At 30.6% G+C, this 21,178-nt stretch overlaps 1 protein-coding gene across 1 annotated transcript in view; it reads left to right on the forward strand.

Moving 5' to 3' along the window:
- Nucleotides 1-20,919, forward strand: part of LOC119604314 — a 55,208-nt gene extending 34,289 nt beyond the window's left edge. Inside the window, exons 3-7 of the mRNA XM_037956871.1 lie at nt 17,095-17,467; nt 17,536-17,700; nt 17,792-17,892; nt 20,070-20,235; nt 20,305-20,919. Of these exons, the coding sequence (XP_037812799.1) occupies nt 17,239-17,467; nt 17,536-17,700; nt 17,792-17,892; nt 20,070-20,235; nt 20,305-20,591 (948 nt within the window). The 5' untranslated portion in view covers nt 17,095-17,238 and the 3' untranslated portion in view covers nt 20,592-20,919. The remainder of the gene's footprint in view (nt 1-17,094; nt 17,468-17,535; nt 17,701-17,791; nt 17,893-20,069; nt 20,236-20,304) is intronic.
- The last annotated feature ends 259 nt before the right edge of the window (nt 20,920-21,178 follow it).

The following is a 21,178-nucleotide window of genomic DNA, read 5'->3' on the forward strand; positions in this document are numbered from 1 at the left end:
GATTGCATGACCATAAACAATCAAACACACACAAACACACATACAATACACAGACTCCGAATTTGAATTAATAGTTTGCAAAATTGTTGGTAAAATAGAAGAAACAAAAAAAAAAAAGAACATAAACCACCTATAGAATTGAGTTCATGAGTTGATTTCCCAACTCCAAACACAATTGTACCGTTACAACCAACTTAGATAATTGTTATCGTTGTTATTGCTGCTGCTGCTGGGAAGCATCATAAATCTCCTTTCAAACCCAAATATTTTTATGAGCATAAATGTATGCATTCAAGCATTTGAGTAGGTGTCATCGGTCCGTTTGTTTTTGATACCTACTATATAAACAGGTTGTCTATCTGTCTGTCTTATTTGGATTAAAATAAAACTTTAAAAAAATTGCATTAAAATTATTATATTCATTACACTTAATACAATTTGTTTATTATTTTAACATGAATTCTCTGAGGCAGCAGATGTTTAAAATTAAAATGATACAATAGGAAAACAATAGCTTTGCATTGAGTATATTAACCTTGAAATTCTATATATGTATGAATAAAATAGTGAATAGTGAAAAAATAAAATGTGTGTGCAAAATATTTATGCACATTTAAATAATGTACAATAAGAATTATTTATCAGATGTTAAGCATCACAGTATTTAGCTTTTGTATAGGGAACACATATTCACAAAATTTTACACTCAGAGAAAGTGTATCAGTTTTAAATTAATTAATTTTAGTTTGAGGTTTAGTTTTAAGTTCCGTTCTAGAAAACTTTCAGTTTTGTTTTGGTTTGCTTCTCAATCAATTCCAATCCCATTAAGAATTAATGTTGGATCAGTTTTGAATCAATTCTAGATCAAATTTGGATTTGTTTTAGATCAAGTTTTAAAAAGCTTTGGTTTACATTCTGATTAGTTTAGTATCAGTTCTGAATCAATTCGGGATTAATACTACTTCAGTTCTGGATCTATTCTATAACATTTTCAAATAAGATGTAGTTAAGTTTTGTATCAGTTCTATTAATTTTGAATCAATTTTGGATTTCAGATAAGTCCTTATTTAATTCTTGAGCAATTCTACTTAGATCCAAGCTTTGGATAATTTTTAGATAAGTGAATTAGTTCGAGATTAATATTATATCAGTTGCAGGAAAACTCTAAATCATTTAGATCAATTCCATATCAGTTCTGGATCAGTTGCAGATCACTTTCCATTCCAAATCAGTTTTGTATAAATTCTAAGGAACAATTCTTATTTAGCTCTGGATGAATTATGCAATAGTTTAGTTCCACTTCAGTTCTAGTTTAGTTCCACATCAGTAGTTCTGTTCTAGTTCTGTTCTAGTTCTGTTCTAGTTCTGTTCTAGTTCTGTTCTAGTTCTGTTCTAGTTCTGTTCTAGTTCTGTTCTAGTTCTGTTCTAGTTCTGTTCTAGTTCTGTTCTAGTTCTGTTCTAGTTCTGTTCTAGTTCTGTTCTAGTTCTGTTCTAGTTCTGTTCTAGTTCTGTTCTAGTTCTGTTCTAGTTCTGTTCTAGTTCTGTTCTAGTTCTGTTCTAGTTCTGTTCTAGTTCTAGTTCTGTTCTAGTTCTGTTCTAGTTCTGTTCTAGTTCTGTTCTAGTTCTGTTCTAGTTCTGTTCTAGTTCTGTTCTAGTTCTGTTCTAGTTCTGTTTCTAGTTCTGTTCTAGTTCTGTTCTAGTTCTGTTCTAGTTCTAGTTCTGTTCTAGTTCTGTTCTAGTTCTAGTTCTGTTCTAGTTCTGTTCTAGTTCTGTTCTAGTTCTGTTCTAGTTCTGTTCTAGTTCTGTTCTAGTTCTGTTCTAGTTCTGTTCTAGTTCTGTTCTAGTTCTGTTCTAGTTCTGTTCTAGTTCTGTTCTAGTTCTGTTCTAGTTCTGTTCTAGTTCTGTTCTAGTTCTGTTCTAGTTCTGTTCTAGTTCTGTTGTAGTTCTGTTCTAGATTCGGCACAGCCGAATATATTACTCTTACTTGTTTAGATCTAATTCAGTTCTAGTTCTGTTCTAGTTCTGTTCTGTTCTAGTTGTTCTAGTTCTGTTCTAGTTCTGTTCTAGTTCTGTTCTAGTTCTGTTCTAGTTCTGTTCTAGTTCTGTTCTAGTTCTGTTCTAGTTCTGTTCTAGTTCTGTTCTAGTCTGTTTAGTTCTGTTCTAGTTCTGTTCTAGTTCTGTTCTAGTTCTGTTCTAGTTCTGTTCTAGTTCTGTTCTAGTTCAGTTCTAGTTCTGTTCTAGTTCTAGTTCTATTCTAGTTCTGTTCTAGTTCTGTTCTAGTTCTGTTCTAGTTCTGTTCTAGTTCTGTTCTAGTTCTGTTCTAGTTCTGTTCTAGTTATGTTCTAGTTCTGTTCTGTTTCTAGTTCTGTTCTAGTTCTGTTCTAGTTCTGTTCTAGTTCTGTTCTAGTTCTGTTCTAGTTCTGTTCTAGTTCTGTTCTAGTTCTGTTCTAGTTCTGTTCTAGTTCTGTTCTAGTTCTGTTCTAGTTCTGTTCTAGTTCTGTTCTAGTTCTGTTCTAGTTCTGTTCTAGTTCTGTTCTAGTTCTGTTCTAGTTCTGTTCTAGTTCTGTTCTAGTTCTGTTCTAGTTCTGTTCTAGTTCTGTTCTAGTTCTGTTCTAGTTCTGTTCTAGTTCTGTTCTAGTTCTGTTCTAGTTCTGTTTTAGTTCTGTTCTAGTTCAGTTCTAGTTCAGTTCTGTTCTAGTTCAGTTCTAGTTTAGATATAGTTCAGTTCTAGTTCAGTTCTAGTTCAGTTCTAGTTCAGTTCTATTTCAGTTCTAGTTCAGTTCTAGTCAGTTTAGTTCAGTTCTAGTTCAGTTCTAGTTCAGTTCTAGTTCAGTTCTAGTTCAGTTCTAGTTCAGTTCTAGTTCAGTTCTAGTTCAGTTCTAGTTCAGTTCTAGTTCAGTTCTAGTTCAGTTTTAGTTCAGTTTTAGTTCAGTTCTAGTACTGCCTAAATGTTATTAGAATTAGCAATTTTTTCAGTGTATTTTATTATTTATTAAATATTATACACAATTGAGATCAAATTATGTAACAGTATATAAATTTCATATTGTTGAATTAAACTAGATACGCGAGCTACTTTAAACAAACACAAAGTAGTATGTGGATCAAATAGATAGTACTGAAAAAAATTCAGAAAAAAAATTGCAAGGTCACTTTTGCTAAAGTGAAAATTTAAATAAAATTATCATAAGTCTTTTTTTTTTTTTTTGGAATTTTCCATAAAAAAAGTTTTTAAAATAATCCTCAAATATAATGTAAAACTTACAAATTTAACTTGACTGCTGAAATTATTTTACTTTTTTTGTTCAGTAATTAAATATTCTGCTAGAGTTGGGTGATATTTTGTAATAAAATTAATTTCGTATGCATTTCATGTTTATTTGAAAAGAAATCTTCTTTAATTATTGTCTTGACAGCCAACAAAAGCCTTTTTTTATATTGTAATATAAATTTGTAATTTGTGAAATTGATTTTTGCCAATACTATTGGTGGGGTGTAATAATAGTTAGTACATTGATTGGAAATATGTCTAAAAAAAAATTAAGCAGTAAGCATTACTCGTTTAAGTGTTTGAGTACGTGAATGAATGAATGAGTAGTAGAAACATAAGTGTAATCACTGGTTGATTTACTTACATGTCTGTTTATAAATTGCACTCAAGTGAGTCATTTGCCAAAGAAATTACACACACTCACACGCATACAGACTGGATAAAGTGTCTAAGGCAGTCAGTCTGTCAGTGGTGGTTTGGGTTTTAAAAGTCAGTGATGAAAATATTGATTTGTTTTAAGAAATTTCTAGAAAATTTTCTTAAAGGAAAAGCTTATAAAGTTTTTTCTAGAAAAAGCTTATAAAGCTTATAGAACATTTCTTTTTATAGAAAAAGCTTCTAAAGCTTATGTTTAGAAAAAAACTTATAAAGCCTTTTTATAAAAAAAGCTTTTAAATAAAAAAGCTTAGAAAGCTTTTTTTGAAAGAAAGCTCAAAAAAGCTTTTTTTGAAAGAAAGCTCAAAAAAGCTTTTTTATAAAAAAGCTTTGAAAATATTATACAACTTTTTTATAGAAAAAGCTTATAAAGCTTTTTTATAGAAAAAACTTAGATAGCTTTTTTATACAAAAAGCTTATAAAGGTTTTTTACAAAAAAGCTCATAAAGCGTTTTTATAGAAAGAGCTTTTAAGGCTTTTTTTTATAGAAAGAGCTTATAAAGCTTTTTTATAGAAAAACCTTATAAAGCTTTTTTATAGAAAAAGCTTATAAAGCTTTTGTATAGAAAAAGCTTATAAAGCTTTTTTATAGATAAAGCTTAAAAAGCTTTTTTATAGAAAAAGCTTATAAAGCTTTTTTATAGAAAAAGCTTACAAAGCTTTTTTTATAGAAAAAGCTTATAAAGCTTTTTTATAGAAAAAGCTTATAAAGCTTTTGTATAGAAAAAGCTTATAAAGCTTTTGTATAGAAAAAGCTTATAAAGCTTTTTTATAGAAAAAGCTTATAAATTTTTTTTTATAGAAAAAGCTTATAAAGTTTTTTTATAGAAAAAGCTTATAAAGCTTTTTTATAGAAAAAGCTTATAAAGCTTTTTTATAGAAAAAGCTTATAAAGCTTTTTTATAGAAAAAGCTTATAAAGCTTTTTTATAAAAAAAGCTTAAAAAAGGTTTTTTTAATAAAAAAATCTAATAAGCTTAAGCTTTTGTTATGGTTTTATTAAAAACTTAAAATAAACGTTAAGAAATCTGATGTTTCATTTTGGAGTTTTTATAAAACTAATGATTTTATACCTTTTGAAGCCTGATTTCATCGTGTGTCTGTTTTGTGAATGTGCAATAAAAACATCAATTGTAATAAATTATCATTTGCAAACCATATAAAAATCGCACACAACAACAAAATGTATAAAATGTAATCAAATAAACTAAATGGCTAAACTGAATTTTTACTAAATAAAACATGTAAATGATTAGTAAATAAATTAAATGAAATAATAAGCTGAAAGTAAAATAAAAATAATGAAAATTAAGCTTGATAAATGAAAAAACAAGATTTCTAATTGATTTCTTAAAAAAAAGATTAAAACACAAACACTTTGCTTTGTGTGTTATTTTCCTTTCTTATTACAAGTGTTTGAACGTAATTTTTAAGGTCACCTACTAGTAAATTGACACACTGGCACACTACACAAATACTTTATGTAATCATCAATAACAATAACAATTAACCCCTTTTTAGGGCCTCAGTCTAACATACATAGTTTTCAAGGGCTCTAAACATTCTAACGTCAACAAGACTTGTGTCTGCTTTTAATTAAAAAACAATAAAAATCAATTGTTAACAAACCATAAACAATTAGTAAATGATAGAAAAATGTAGTAATAAAAACAATCTTAAACGACAACAATCACTGTTTCACACTTACATACATATAAATTACTCTATTATAGGCTTTTTTTAAAAAAGCACCACCACCTTAAGGTTAAAGGAAATTTTCCAAATTAAATTTATTCGAAACTCGTGTCATTTTAGAGATTTTTTTCGGACTAAATTCGATTTCTTTAATTTGACCCAAGTTAATTGTTTGAAATACAAATTATAATTTTGCACTTGAATTGTTTAACAAAGAAACAACAACAACAAAAAACTCTCATCTAAATCAAACCCAAAACATTTATTTTCCTCTTACAAATTCATTCAATTAGTGAAAGAGAAAAAAAAATTAAAACATAAAAGAACATTTTCTAATTAATGCTCAACGAATTGTGTTGAAATTTAGAAAAAATTGTGAAATGAACCCCATGACTACGCAAATGAAATGTGTAATAAGAAAATAGGGAAATATTTATAAATTTTATTTAAGGGGAAAAGGAAGGGGGCAGGTTAAAAGGTCAATATTATAATTTGTTGTTATTTATCTAATTTTACACTCAATAATTATGATTTATTTACATTTTCTAAGAATGACAGCATAGTTTTCCAATTTATTAAGGAAAATAAATAACAAGAGAGATGTATAAAGATGTGAAAGAAAAGCTCATTCATATCAAGATGCTTTAAGATTTTGTATACAAAAAAAATTTTTTAAAGTTTTGTATAAAAACGCTTTTTGAGCTTTTTGTATAAAAAATCTTTTTGAGCGTTTTGTATAAAAAAGCTTATTAAGCTTTTTGTATAAAAAAGCTTTTTAAGCTTTTTGTATAAAAATTTCTTTTAAGATTTTTGTATAAAAAAACTTTTTAAGCTTTTTGTATTAAAAATCTTTTTAAGCTTTTTGTAGATAAAGCTTTTTGTATAAAAAAGCTTTTTAAGATTTTTGCATAATAAAGCCTTGTAAGTTTTTGGTATAGAGAAGCTTTTTAAGCTTTTTGTATATTTAATCTTTTTGTATAAAAAAGCTTTTTAAGCTATATATGTATATTTGTACAAACAAAAGTTTCTAAAGCTATTTTTATAAAAGTGATTAAACTGTTTGTTTCAAAATGTCTTAAGGTTTTTGTATAAAAAGCTTTTAAAAAAGTTGTTTAAGCTTTTGTATTTTTAGTATTTTTTATTAAAAATAGCTTTTCAAACATTTTGTATAAAAAGTGTTTAAAGGTTTTTTAAGAGTTTTTAGAGTTTTTATATAAAAAATGCTTTTTAAGTTTTTTTTTTCTGAAAAAAAGCTTTTTTAAAGGTTATTTTATGAAACAGCATTTTAAGCTTTTACTAAAATGTTTTTAAGATAAACTATAAATGAGCTTTTATGTATATAAAGATAGTTTTAATTTTTTTTTTTTAAAAGCTCTTATATAAAAAGCATTGTGAGCTTTTTCTATAAAAAAGCGTTAAGTTTTATTATAATAAAGCTTTTATATATAAAAAGTTTTAAGCATTTTCTTAAAAAAGAGCTTTTAAATAAAAAGCGATTTAAGCTTTTTCTATAAAAGTGTTTTTAGCTTTTTCAATAAATATGTCTTAAGTTTTTTTTACAAAAAAATATTTTTAAGTTTTTTCTGTAAAGTTTTTAGGTTTTACTATAAAAAGCTTTTATATAAATATCGTTTTAAGGTTGTTATTTAAAAAAAACTTTTATATAAAGCACTTTAAGCTTTTTCTATAAAAAACTCCTTAAGTCTTTTTATAAAAAAGCTTTTAAATCTTACTCTATAAATGTTATTTTTTAACTTTTAAAAAGCGTAGAAGCTTTTTCTATGATAAATTTTTCTTTTTCAAAGACTTCTTGCTTCAAAGCATTATCCACAAAAGCTTTTTTAAGCTTTACAAATGGTTTTTGCACATTTCTAGAATTTGATTAAAAAGTTAATATTCTGTTAAAAAGTGTTTTCTATTCAAGTTAATTTTAAATTGCATATTTTCTGAGTTTATGAACTTTTATTACTTATTACAATCAATCTTTTGTTTTTTTTTATTTTAAACAAATTACTTCAAATCTAGGTTATGTTTAGTTTTTCCCTCTTATTAAATATATAATTTTCTGTCTTTTTTAAACAATATTTAAACTATGAAAAATACTTTTTTTTAAATTACAAAATAAATTAGTCAAGACAAAAATAGTATACACTGAGAATTATAAAGGTAATTTGCCCTAACAATTGCTACGTTTCAAGAAAAAAAAAAAACTAAACATAAAAAATAGTTGTTGTAGATAACAAAAGTAATTTAAAATTTCTAGTTATTTAGCAGAAAATTGCTTTAACTACTGCATTGTGAATTTAACAATAAACGAACAAAAAAAATGTAGGTAAAAGTTAAATAAACTTTTGAAAATATTCACCCAAAAAACGCCCTTTTTGTGGGGGTTTTTGGTTTTAGGAGTGAGAGGGAGAGGGAGAAAGAAAGAGCAAAACGAGGTTTTATAAAAGGAAGCAAGGGTTGATATTTATTGTTTAGGTAAGTGTTACACATTGATACCCGTATGAATTTGAGTGCAAGTTTTTGAAAATGTGTAAAAGGTACCATGGTAACAAGTGCATTCACCAATACTGGCAAATAAATGTAAAAGAAAGAAGGCGGTCTTAAAAGTGTTAGAAATGAACTAGAACTGAACTAGAACTGAACGAGAACTGAACTAAAACTGAACTAGAACTGAACTAGAACAGAACTAGAACTGAACTAGAACTGAACTAGAACTGAACTAGAACTGAACTAGAACTGAACTAGAACTGAACTAGAACTGAACTAGAACTGAACTAGAACTGAACTAGAACTGAACTGGAACTGAACTAGAACTGAACTAGAACTGAACTAGAATTGAACTAGAACTGAACTAGAACTGAACTAGAACTGAACTAGAACTGAACTAGAACTGAACTAGAACTGAACTAGAACTGAACTAGAACTGAACTAGAACTGAACTAGAACTGAACTAGAACTGAACTAGAACTGAACTAGAACTGAACTAGAACTGAACTAGAACTGAACTAGAACTGAACTAGAACTGAACTAGAACTGAACTAGAACTGAACTAGAACTGAACTAGAACTGAACTAGAACTGAACTAGAACTGAACTAGAACTGAACTAGAACTGAACTAGAACTGAACTAGAACTGACTAGAACTGAACTAGAACTGAACTAGAACTGAACTAGAACTGAACTAGAACTGAACTAGAACTGAACTAGAACTGAACTAGAACTGAACTAGAACTGAACTAGAACTGAACTAGAACTGAACTAGAACTGAACTAGAACTGAACTAGAACTGAACTAGAACTGACTAGAACTGAACTAGAACTGAACTAGACTGAACTAGAACTGAACTAGAACTGACTAGAACTGAACTAGAACTGAACTAGAACTGGAACTAGAACTGAACTAGAACTGAACTAGAACTGAACTAGAACTGACTAGAACTAGAACTGAAACTAGAACTGAACTGAACACTGAACTAGAACTAGCTGAACTAGAACTGAACTAGAACTGAACTAGAACTGAACTAGAACTGAACTAGAACTGAACTAGAACTGAACTAGAACTGAACTAGAACTGAACTAGAACTGAACTAGAACTGAACTAGAACTAGAACTGAACTAAAACTGAACTAAAACTGAACTAGAGCTGAACTAGAACTGAACTAGAACTGAACTAGAACTGAAACTAGAACTGAACTAGAACTGAACTAGAACTGAACTAGAACTGAACTAGAACTGAACTAGAATTGAACTAGAATTGAACTAGAATTGAACTAGAACTGAACTAGAACTGAACTAGAACTGAACTAGAACTGAACAAGAACTGAACTAGAACTGAACTAGAACTGAACTAGAAACTGAACTAGAATTGAACTAGAATTGAACTAGAACTGAACTAGAACTGAACTAGAACTGAACTAGAACTGATCTAAAACTGAACTAGAACTAGAACTGAACTAGGACTAAACTGGAATTGAACAAGTGCATATTAGTTCGGCCCTCGTTATGACTACCAAACAATTGTTTATAGCAAAGAAAACTAAACTATTTAAACAACAAATGCAATCAAGAAATCGATACTATCCACTAAGGTTTTATTGTTGTTATTATTGTTTAATTTTTTCTACAAAAAATTCTATGAATAAGAAATTAGAGTACATAAATAATTGTTGCCATATATGGGTGAATGTCTCTGTGTGATTGTAAATAAAAGTATGGCAACTTGGTTGCAAGCAAAACATTTGTGACACACGTGCTTTTTTACTCTTCTAAGCAGCTAATTGTAACGAGGGCCTGAAGTACTTATTATGTTATTTGATTAATTGGGTATACATATGTAAGTTAACTAAAAATTTTAAAAGTGGATTTGTAAATTTTATTTCCCCAAAAACTTTTCACTCTTCCCTCGCATCAGCGAATACAAAAAGGACTTTTTGGTATTTCTAACATTTTTGTTGACCTACATTTAGCTTTAAATAAAAGTCATTGTTACATTTACCTAAGTTCCATATAAAGTTTTTTTCTTTTATTTCATGACTAAATAAATAACCTTTGATTTTTTTCCTAAAAAAATATTTTCCTTTTAACATTTATTTCTCTATCACCAGAGCAAAACTTTAAAAGAAATTTACAAGAATTGCGTGATTTATAGCAAAAAGAAAATAAACCAACAACAAAATAATTTGAAACCATGGTTAACTTAAATTAAGAAAAAAAAACTTAGAAATATTTAGTAACGGTTTATTTTTAACTATCTTTAAACCAAAAAAATCTTAGAATTTCTTTTCAAACACCATTTGTAAATGACATTTAAACATGCTTATGATTTTTTTCTCGTTTCATTGAAAAACTTGTAAAACGAGCTATTTAAGCTCTCAGATTAATGGGGGGAAATATGTATAAAATTAAAAAAAAAACTGAATAAAAATTGTCTATAAACCATAAAAAATAAAATTTATTTTACAACACACACACACAGCTACTTTGGTGTAAAAATTTTACCACTCTCTTCATTACTTTAACATTATTTAATCATCTCTTTTTCTTTTTGCAAGACTTCTTTACATTGTTGCTGGTGAATGGGAAAAAATAAATCAATTTTATATGGAAAAGATTTAAAAAATAAATACAAAAATAAAACGAATTTTAAATACCCTAAATACAACATAGTTTAACCAGAGATTAAGAACTAAATTAGTACAGAACTGGAAAAGAACTAGAACAGAACTAGAACAGAACTGGAACATAACTAGAACATAACTAGAGCAGAACTAAAACATAACTAGAACAGAACTAGAACAGAACTAGAACAGAACTAGAACAGAACTAGAACAGAACTAGAACAGAACTAGAACAGAATTAGAACAGAACTAGAACAGAACTAGAACAGAACTAGAACAGGTCTAGAACAGGACTAGAACAGAACTAGAACAGAACTAGAACAGAACTAGAACAGAACAAGAACAGAACTAGAACAGAACTAGAACAGAACTAGAACAGAACGAGAACAGAACTAGAACAGAACTAGAACAGAACTAGAACAGAACTAGAACAGAAACTAGAAACAGAACTAGAACAGAACTAGAACAGAACTAGAACAGAACTAGAACAGAACTAGAACAGAACTAGAACAGAACAGAACTAGAAAGAACAGAACAGAACAGAACTAGAACTAGTAACAGAACTAGAACAGAACTAGAACAGAACTAGAACAGAACTAGAACAGAACTAGAACAGAACTAGAACAGAACTAGAACAGAACTAGAAACTAGAACAGAACTAGAACAGAAACTAGAACAGAACTAGAACAGAACTAGAACAGAACTAGAACGAACTAGAACAGAACTAGACAGAACTAGAACAGAACTAGAACAGAACTAGAACAGAACTAGAACCAGACCTAGAACAGAACCTAGAACAGAACTAGAACAGAACTAGAACAGAACTAGAACAGAACTAGAACAGAACTAGAACAGAACTAGAACAGAACTAGAACAGAACTAGAACAGAACTAGAACCTAGAACAGAACTAGAACAGAACTAGAACAGAACTAGAACAGAACTAGAACAGAACTAGAACACTAGAACAGAACTAGAACAGAACTAGAACAAACTAGAACAGAACTAGAACTAGAACAGAACTAGAACTAACATAACTAGAACTACTAGAACAGAACTAGAACAGAACTAGAACAGAACTAGAACAGAACTAGAACAGAACTAGAACAGAACTAGAACAGAACTAGAACAGAACTAGAACAGAACTAGAACAGAACTAGAACAGAACTAGAACAGAACTAGAACAGAACTAGAACAGAACTAGAACAGAACTAGAACAGACTAGAACAGAACTAGAACAGAACTAGAACAGAACTAGAACAGAACTAGAACAGAACTAGAACAGAACTAGAACAGAACTAGAACAGAACTAGAACAGAACTAAACAGAACTAGAACTAGAACAGAACTAGAACAAACTAGAACAGAACTAGAACAGAACTAGAACAGAACTAGAACAAACTAGAACAGAACTAGAACAGAACTAGAACTAGAACAGAACTAGAACAGAACTAGAACAGAACTAGAACAGAACTAGAACAGAACTAGAACAGAACTATAACAGAACACTAGAACAGATCTAGAACAGAACTAAAACAGAACTAGAACAGAACTAGAACAGAACTAGAACAGAACTAGAACAGAACTAGAACAGAACTAGAACAGAACTAGAACAGAACTAGAACAGAACTAGAACAGAACTAGAACAGAACTAGAACTAGAACAGAACTAGAACAGAACTAGAAGAACTAGAACAGAACTAGAACAGAACTAGAACAGAACTAGAACAGAACTAGAACAGAACTAGAACAGAACTAGAACAGAACTAGAACAGAACTAGAACAGAACTAGAACAGAACTAGAACAGAACTAGAACAGAACTAGAACAGAACTAGAACAGAACAAGAACAGAACTAGAACAGAACTAGATCAGAACTAGAACAGAACGAAACAGAACTAGAACAGAACTAGAACAGAACTAGAACAGAACTAGAACAGAACTAGAACAGAACTAGAACAGAACTAGAACAGAACTAGAACAGAACTAGAACAGAACTAGAACAGAACGAACAGAACTAAACAGAACTAAACAGAACTAGAACATAACGAAAGAACTAGAACAGAACTAGAACAGAACTAGAACAGAACTAGAACAGAACTAGAACAGAACTAGAACAGAACTAGAACAGAACTAGAACAGAACTAGAACAGAACTAGAACAGAACTAGAACAGAACTAGAACAGAACTAGAACAGAACTAGAACAGAACTAGAACAGAACTAGAACAGAACTAGAACAGAACTAGAACAGAACTAGAACAGAACTAGAACAGAACTAGAACAGAACTAGAACAGAACTAGAACAGAACTAGAACAGAACTAGAACTGATCTAGAAGTGAAGTAGAACTGCACTGGAACTGAACGAGAACTGAACAAGAACTGTACTAGATGAAAAGCTTTAGAAACGCTTAAAAGCTTTGGTAAAGTTTAAACAATTTAAAAAAATTTGATGTCCCATATTTTGTTCAACACAATATACCACCTTATTTGATATCCTATCCAGGAGGGTGTTTAAATGAATGAAATAAGCTTTGTGATCAGTTGGGCGTAACGTTCATAACTGTTTTGTATGTCTTAAGTATGATTTCTTTTCATTTTTGCTGTAACCACGTATAAACTAAATATTATATTTTTTTTCAATCGTCTTAATTTGTTATTGTTATTTATGCTGTTGTTGTTGCTTCCATTATTGTTACTTATATAGTAAAGAGTTCTTGTACGAGTTTTTCAGTGTGGAAAGATAAGAAGATTGAGAGGCAAAAAGCAAAAAAATAAATATAAATGGGAAAAAGGTTACTCGTACAAGTGTTTAGTTTTAGATGGCTGTTTTAGAAAGGTTACTAAACTATCACGCACACAGCAACCACACAATCACCGATCCTAAAGCCCAGCATAGATTTCGAAGTGTAACAAAATGAGTTTATATTAAATTTATTAAATAAAATGTAAGAAAAATTGATTTGAAAACGACCTGGGTGGTAAAGAGTCAGTAATGGGAAAAATTTAATGTTTAGATGGTGGTTTATAGGGAGAAAAATAAATACATTTTTAAATGAATATTAAAGCGTGGTATTTAGATATGAATAATAAGGGCATGAGATATTGAATTTCGTTAAAATAAATTAATTAGTTTAAAGAATTAATCTTAAAGATTGAAGGCGTACAGTTCAGTTCTAGTTCAGTTCTAGTTCAGTTCTAGTTCAGTTCTAGTTCAGTTCTAGTTCAGTTCTAGTTCAGTTCTAGTTCAGTTCTAGTTCAGTTCTAGTTCAGTTCTAGTTCAGTTCTAGTTCAGTTCTAGTTCAATTCTAGTTCAGTTCTAGTTCAGTTCTAGTTCAGTTCTAGTTCAGTCTAGTTCAGTTCTAGTTCAGTTCTAGTTCAGTTCTAGTTCAGTTCTAGTTCAGTTCTAGTTCAGTTCTAGTTCAGTTCTAGTTCAGTTCTAGTTCAGTTCTAGTTCAGTGATTCAGTTCTAGTTCAGTTCTAGTTCAGTTCTAGTTCAGTTCTAGTTCAGTTCTAGTTCAGTTCTAGTTCAGTTCTAGTTCAGTTCTAGTTCAGTTCTAGTTCAGTTCTAGTTCAGTTCTAGTTCAGTTCTAGTTCAGTTCTAGTTCAGTTCTAGTTCAGTTCTAGTTCAGTTCTAGTTCAGTTCTAGTTCAGTTCTAGTTCAGTTCTAGTTCAGTTCAAGTTCAGTTCTAGTTCAGTTCTAGTTCAGTTCTAGTTCAGTTCTAGTTCAGTTCTAGTTCAGTTCTAGTCAGTTCTAGTTCTAGATCAGTTCTAGTTCAGTTCTAGTTCAGTTCTAGTTCAGTTCTAGTTCAGTTCTAGTTCAGTTCTAGTTCAGTTCTAGTTCAGTTCTAGTTCAGTTCTAGTTCAGTTTTAGTTCTGTTCTATCTCTGTTCTGGTTTAATTCTATTATAGAATTCCCATTTCTGTATAGACCCCATTACTTCTCTCATTACCTTATAATGTTAATGTGATTACCATTACAATTTTAACTGCCCCTTAAGCTTTCGCTTTATAACTATTAATCTTAAAAAGCTTGCAGTTTTTGTTGTTGTTCTCTTCTACTAACTTAAGGCCTTAACTTAACTTAACTTAATAAATCATCTAAGTTTTTTTAGATATTGGGGCAATATTTTCAGCTATTATTTTTTTGCCAAGATCTCTGACTTGTCTTGTCTTTCTTATGTCGAAAATGTCGTTGTTATTGTTAAAGGAATAACTTAATATTCTTTGATTTTTTTTTTTCACCAAACAATTTCCATTAATGTTAATAACTTTTCTTTTATGCCACCTTTAACTCACGTTTTTTGTCATTTAGAAAAACAGCCGTTTTACTTAGTTGTTGTAGTTTTAAGACTTTAATCTATAGGGGGAAATTCGGTTTTTGGTTAAAGCTCCCACATAACACTTTTTATTCAATCAACAGAACAGAAAACAACTAAAATTATTGGAGTTGTTGTTTCCCCTCTTGAGGTTTTTGTGGCTTGAAAAAAAAAATCGTGACAATGAAAACATGGTTTAGAAAGAGGGAACAAAAAATTTGTGGCGATAAGAACTTTAGTCGATTAATATGTTAAAGAGTTTAATGATGTTTTTATAGAAAGATACAAAAACTGTTTAACCAAACATTTAATAAAATGGGTTAAACTGTTTCGAAGGCTTAATGCAATTGAGACGTTAAGCGTTGAACGAAATAATTTCCAAAAATGAGGGCCAAAAGAAAAATCCAGGGTAAATTCTAGATTTGTTCTACTTGAGCGACACTTCAGTTCTAGGTCAGTTCTAGTTCAGTTCTGGTTCAGTTCTAGTTCAGTTCTAGTTCAGTTCTAGTTCAGTTCTAGTTCAGTTCTAGTTCAGTTCTAGTTCAGTTCTAGTTCAGTTCTAGTTCAGTTCTAGTTCAGTTCTAGTTCAGTTCTAGTTCAGTTCTAGTTCAGTTCTAGTTCAGTTCTAGTTCTAGTTTAGTTCTAGTTCAGTTCTAGTTCAGTTCTAGTTCAGTTCTAGTTCAGTTCTAGTTCAGTTCTAGTTCAGTTCTAGTTCAGTTCTAGTTCAGTTCTAGTTCAGTTCTAGTTCAGTTCTAGTTCAGTTCTAGTTCAGTTCTAGTTCAGTTCTAGTTCAGTTCTAGTTCAGTTCTAGTTCAGTTCTAGTTCAGTTCTAGTTCTAGTTCTAGTTCAGTTCTAGTTCAGTTCTAGTTCAGTTCTAGTTCAGTTCTAGTTCAGTTCTAGTTCAGTTCTAGTTCAGTTCTAGTTTAGTTCTAGTTTAGTTCTAGTTCAGTTCTAGTTCAGTTCTAGTTCTATTTCAGTTCTAATTCAGTTCTAGTTCAGTTCTAGTTCAGTTCTAGTTCAGTTCTAGTTCAGTTCTAGTTCAGTTCTAGTTCAGTTCTAGTTCAGTTCTAGTTCAGTTCTAGTTCAGTTCTAGTTCAGTTCTATTTCAGTTCTAGTTCAGTTCTAGTTCAGTTCTAGTTCAGTTCTAGTTCAGTTCTAGTTCAGTTCTAGTTCAGTTCTAGTTCAGTTCTAGTTCAGTTCTAGTTCAGTTCTAGTTCAGTTCTAGTTCAGTTCTAGTTCAGTTCTAGTTCAGTTCTAGTTCAGTTCTAGTTCAGTTCTAGTTCAGTTCTAGTTCAGTTCTAGTTCAGTTCTAGTTCAGTTCTAGTTCAGTTCTAGTTCAGTTCTAGTTCAGTTCTAGTTCAGTTCTAGTTCAGTTCTAGTTCAGTTCTAGTTCAGTTCTAGTTCAGTTCTAGTTCAGTTCTAGTTCAGTTCTAGTTCAGTTCTAGTTCAGTTCTAGTTCAGTTCTAGTTCAGTTCTAGTTCAGTTCTAGTTCAGTTCTAGTTCAGTTCTAGTTCAGTTCTAGTTCAGTTCTAGTTCAGTTCTAGTTCAGTTCTAGTTCAGTTCTAGTTCAGTTCTAGTTCAGTTCTAATTCAGTTCTAGTTTAGTTCTAGTTCAGTTCTAGTTCGGCTCCTGTTCAGTTCAAGTTCAGTTCTAGTTCAGTTCTAGTTCAGTTCTAGTTCAGTTCTAGTTCAGTTCTAGTTCAGTTCTAATTCAGTTCTAGTTCAGTTCTAGTTCGGCTCCTGTTCAGTTCTAGTTCAGTTCTAGTTTAGTTTAGTTCTGGATCAATTTTCACTATCAGCAAGTTAATTGTCATTGAGTATGTTTGAATGTCTGGCAAACAAATTGCCACTTGACCTAAATTTTGATGACAACAAAATTTCTACGATTACAACTTTTTTCTCTATTTCTTTCTTCTCTGTATTTAATTCGTTTAATTCGCCAGAACAAACATATTAATTAAACAATTTCAAATATGAAATAATCCAGCAGAAACACTTAAACGGCCACAACTACTGACTAAAGCATACAAACAACAACAACAACATGAAGTATCATTTGTCATTAATGACACTGACATTGACATTCAATTTTAAAATGGTTAGACTAAAAGTTAGTAAGTGGGTTTAATAATAATTTACAGTTAAGTATTTAAAGAAAATTATAAAAATATGACACACATAATTAAATATTTCACACAATATTTTTTATAATTTAATAAATAAACAACTAATTAATTTATTTTTTTCTCTCTTTTTTTAGCTATTGATCTCTTTCTAACGTTATATTTTATTGGATATTATAAGTTGTTGCTGTTTTCTGTTGGACCTGTTATTAAAAACAGATTTTCCAGTTTCTGATTTGTTTTTGGAGGCTTTGTTTTACTACTATGCTGATCATTAAAAAATGGCCAAATCGAAAATTGCTCTTTATGCTGCTGGCGTAACTTGTTTGGGTTTTATATGTTTTGCTTTAGCTTCGGCCGCTATTGGTATACCTATTTGGGGTTATTATAGCTCACCCTCGGGCGGTTATGACTACGATAATGGTTATTTTGGTCCCTTTAAGGTCTGCAAACAGTTAGCCTATAATAGGGAGAAATGTGGCAGTGATGTTTCGAAATTTAGATTATCATGTAAGTTTTCCAATGACAAGATTTATGTTAAAATTTTTAAATGTTTATTCTACAATTTGTCTTTTCAGCTGCCATTTTTATTAGCGGCATATTTGCCATTTTAAGTTCAACTGCCTTTGGTTTATTTTGCATTTTGTCCGTTATACAAATTGCCATGATTTCATCGCGAGAAAAAGTGGTCATGTCGTATACATCGCTGGTAATGACCAAAATGGTTTTAGCCTTAGTAGGAGGTAAGTAAGAATGACAATCTTTCCATTTTACAATTTGACTTCTTAAAATTTTAATTTGGAATTTTTTTAATATAAACATTTTCTTTTGTAGGTATATTGGCTCTGGTGGCCACTGTTATGTTTGCTGTACAAATCGATGAATCTGAAAAATATGGTTTCCGTGTATCACGAGGAATATCGTTTTATTTACAGGTAATTAAATTACTGAGCTGAACTAGAGCAGAACAGACCTAAAGTAGAACTAGAACAGAACTAGAACAGATCTAGAACAGAACTAGAACAGAACTAGAACAGAACCAGAACAGAACTAGAACAGAACTAGAACAGAACTAGAATAGAACTAGAATAGAACTAGTACAAAACTAGAACAGAACTAGAACAGAACTAGAACAAAACTAGAACAGAACTAGAACAGAACTAGAACAGAACTAGAACAGAACTAGAACAGAACTAGAACAGAACTAGAACAGAACTAGAACAGAACTAGAACAGAACTAGAACTAGAACAGAACAGAACTAGAACAGAACTAGAACTAGAACAGAACTAGAACAGAACTAGAGCAAACTAGAACAGAACTAGAACAGAACTAGAACAGAACTAGAACAGAACTAGAACTAGAACAGAACTAGAACAGAACTAGAGCAAAACTAGAACAGAACTAGAACAGAACTAGAACAGAACTAGAAGAGAACTAGAACTGAACAGAACTAGATCATAACTAGAACAGAACTAGAACAGAACTAGAACAGAACTAGAACTGAACAGAACTAGACAACAGAACTTAGAACAGAACTAGAACAGAACTAGACAGAACTAGAACAGAACTAGACAGAACTAGAACAGAACTAGAACGAACTAGAACAGAACTTAGAACAGAACTAGAACAGAACTAGAACAGAACTAGAACAGAACTAGAACAGAACTATGAACAGAACTAGAACAGAACTAGAACAGAACTAGAACAGAACTAGACAGAACTAGAACAGAACTAGAACAGAACTAGAACAAGAACTAAGACTAGAACTAGAACAGAACTAGACAGAACTAGAACAGAACTAGAACAGAATAGAAGAACTAGAACAGAACTAGACACAGAACTAGAACAGAACTAGAACAGAACTAGAACAGAACTAGAACAGAACTAGAACAGAACTAGAACAGAACTAGAACAGAACTAGAAACAGAACTCGAACAGAACTAGAACAGAACTAGAACAGAATAGAACAGAACTAGAACAGAACTAGACCAGAACTAGAAAGAACTAGAACAGAACTAGAACAGAACTAGAACAGAACTAGAACAGAACTAGAACAGAACTAGAACAGAACTAGAACAGAACTAGACAGAATAGAACAGAACTAGAACAGAACTAGAACAGAACTAACAGACTAACAGAACTAGAACAGAACAGAACAGAACTAGAACAGAACTAGAACTGAACAGAACTAGATCATAACTAGATCATAACTAGAACAGAAGTAGAACAGAACTAGAACAGAACTAGAACAGAAACTAGAACAGAACTAGAACAGAACTAGAACAGAACTAAACAGAACTAGAACAGAACTAGAACAGAACTAGAACAGAACTAGAACAGAACTAGAACAGAACTAGAACAGAACTAGAACAGAACTAGAACGCAACTAGAACACAACTAGAAACAACTAAACACAACTAGAACACAACTAGAACACAACTAGAACACAACTAGAACACAACTAGAACACAACTAGAACACAACTAGAACACAACTAGAACACAACTAGAACACAACTAGAACACAACTAGAACACAACTAGAACACTAGACAACTAGAACACAACTAGAACAACTAGAACTAGAACAGAACTAGAACAGAACTAGAACAGAACTAGAACAGAACTAGAACAGAACTAGAACAGAACTAGACAACTAGAACAGAACTAGAACAGAACAGAACTAGAACAGAACTAGAACAGAACTAGAACTAGAACAGAACTAGAACAGAACTAGAACAGAACTAGAACAGAACTAGAACAGAACTAGAACAGAACTAGAACAGAACTAGAACAGAACTAGAACAGAACTAGAACAGAACTAGAACAGAACTAGAACAGAACTAGAACACAACTAGAACAGAACTAGAACACAACTAGAACACAACTAGAACACAACTAGAACAGAACTAAAACTGAACTAGAACAGAAAAGAACTAGAATAGAACAAGAACAGAATTAGAGCAGAGCTATAACTGAACTAGAACATAATTAGAAGAGAATTAGAAACTTTAAGAGAATTAAACTAAAACTGGAGAGGAATTGTTCCAGAACTGATCTTGAACTGAAGAATAAGACTTAAAAATTTTGGTTTATCTGTATCTTTATTTCAGATTGTTGTTATTATCTTAAGTATACCTTTATTCGTATTGGCTTTATACGATGTTTTATATTCCAAGAAGCCTGGTGGTGATCCCACCATGATGATAGATGCTGCCTCACCATCATCAGCTACAACGATAAATAATCCAGGCTTTAAAGAACCCAGAACTAAAAATGGTAAGAAAAAAAAGTGAAATTTTTTGTTAAAAAATTATTTTATAAAAGTTTACCTCTTGTTTTCTAAAGGTATTTCTGTGACCGATGCCTCGGGCAAACCATATGCTGGCATACGCAATGGCTCGGGCAGTGTGGCCTCTATGAGTACCATGGTCACTAGTGTTTCGAATGGATCGACAGTAGAATCTGTTACACGCTCACCTTTAAGATCTAGTTTAAAGAAACCTAGACCAAGACCAGAAAACGCCTTGGGTATACAAAATCCCGGCTACTCAGGGTCAGGTAACTCACCACCCATGCGACGTAATGGTAGTGTTAAGAAAGTGCGCATACAAACACACAGCACAGAAGTTTAGAGGAAAGGGAAATCTTAATTTTGATTTCAGAAAAGAAAAACAAAGACTGTGTACAGATGAAGCTCTTCACTTGTTTTCTAAAAAATAGGAAAAGGAAAATTTTGAACTTTTCCTTAATTAAGGCATAATGTGTAAAGTATTTTGTTCTTTTTTTTAGGTTTTTTTTTTTATAAGTTGTCTTCCAATTAGTAAAAGTTTTCTTTTGCAAAGGCTTCACAAATTTAACATCACAGATTTTAGTAAAAAAACAGCATTAAATTTAAAAAAAAAAAAAACGTTTAAAAAAAGTATTTAAATCCGTCCTTTAAACAGAAAGATCTAATTTTTAACACATAAACTAAATGGCAAATGTATTTAATGTTTCAAAATGTTAAAAAAACAGACCAACGACCAATTATTTAATTAAAAAAATATTTGATTTTTTTTATAAATTATCGCAATATTTTGTAAAAGAAAGGATACTTTAAAAATTCAAGGCTTTATTTAAAGAAACAAATGTTTAAAGTTAACAGAGAGCAACATACGAAACTGCAACTAAGAAAATTACTAGTTGGCAACATTTACTGCATGCAAATGAGGTCAAAATG

This window comes from Lucilia sericata, unplaced genomic scaffold (genome assembly GCF_015586225.1).
Source record: "Lucilia sericata isolate MDLA Ls3-8-SP2 unplaced genomic scaffold, ASM1558622v1 Contig000382F_arrow, whole genome shotgun sequence".
In the NCBI taxonomy this organism is placed as follows: Eukaryota; Metazoa; Arthropoda; class Insecta; order Diptera; family Calliphoridae; genus Lucilia; species Lucilia sericata.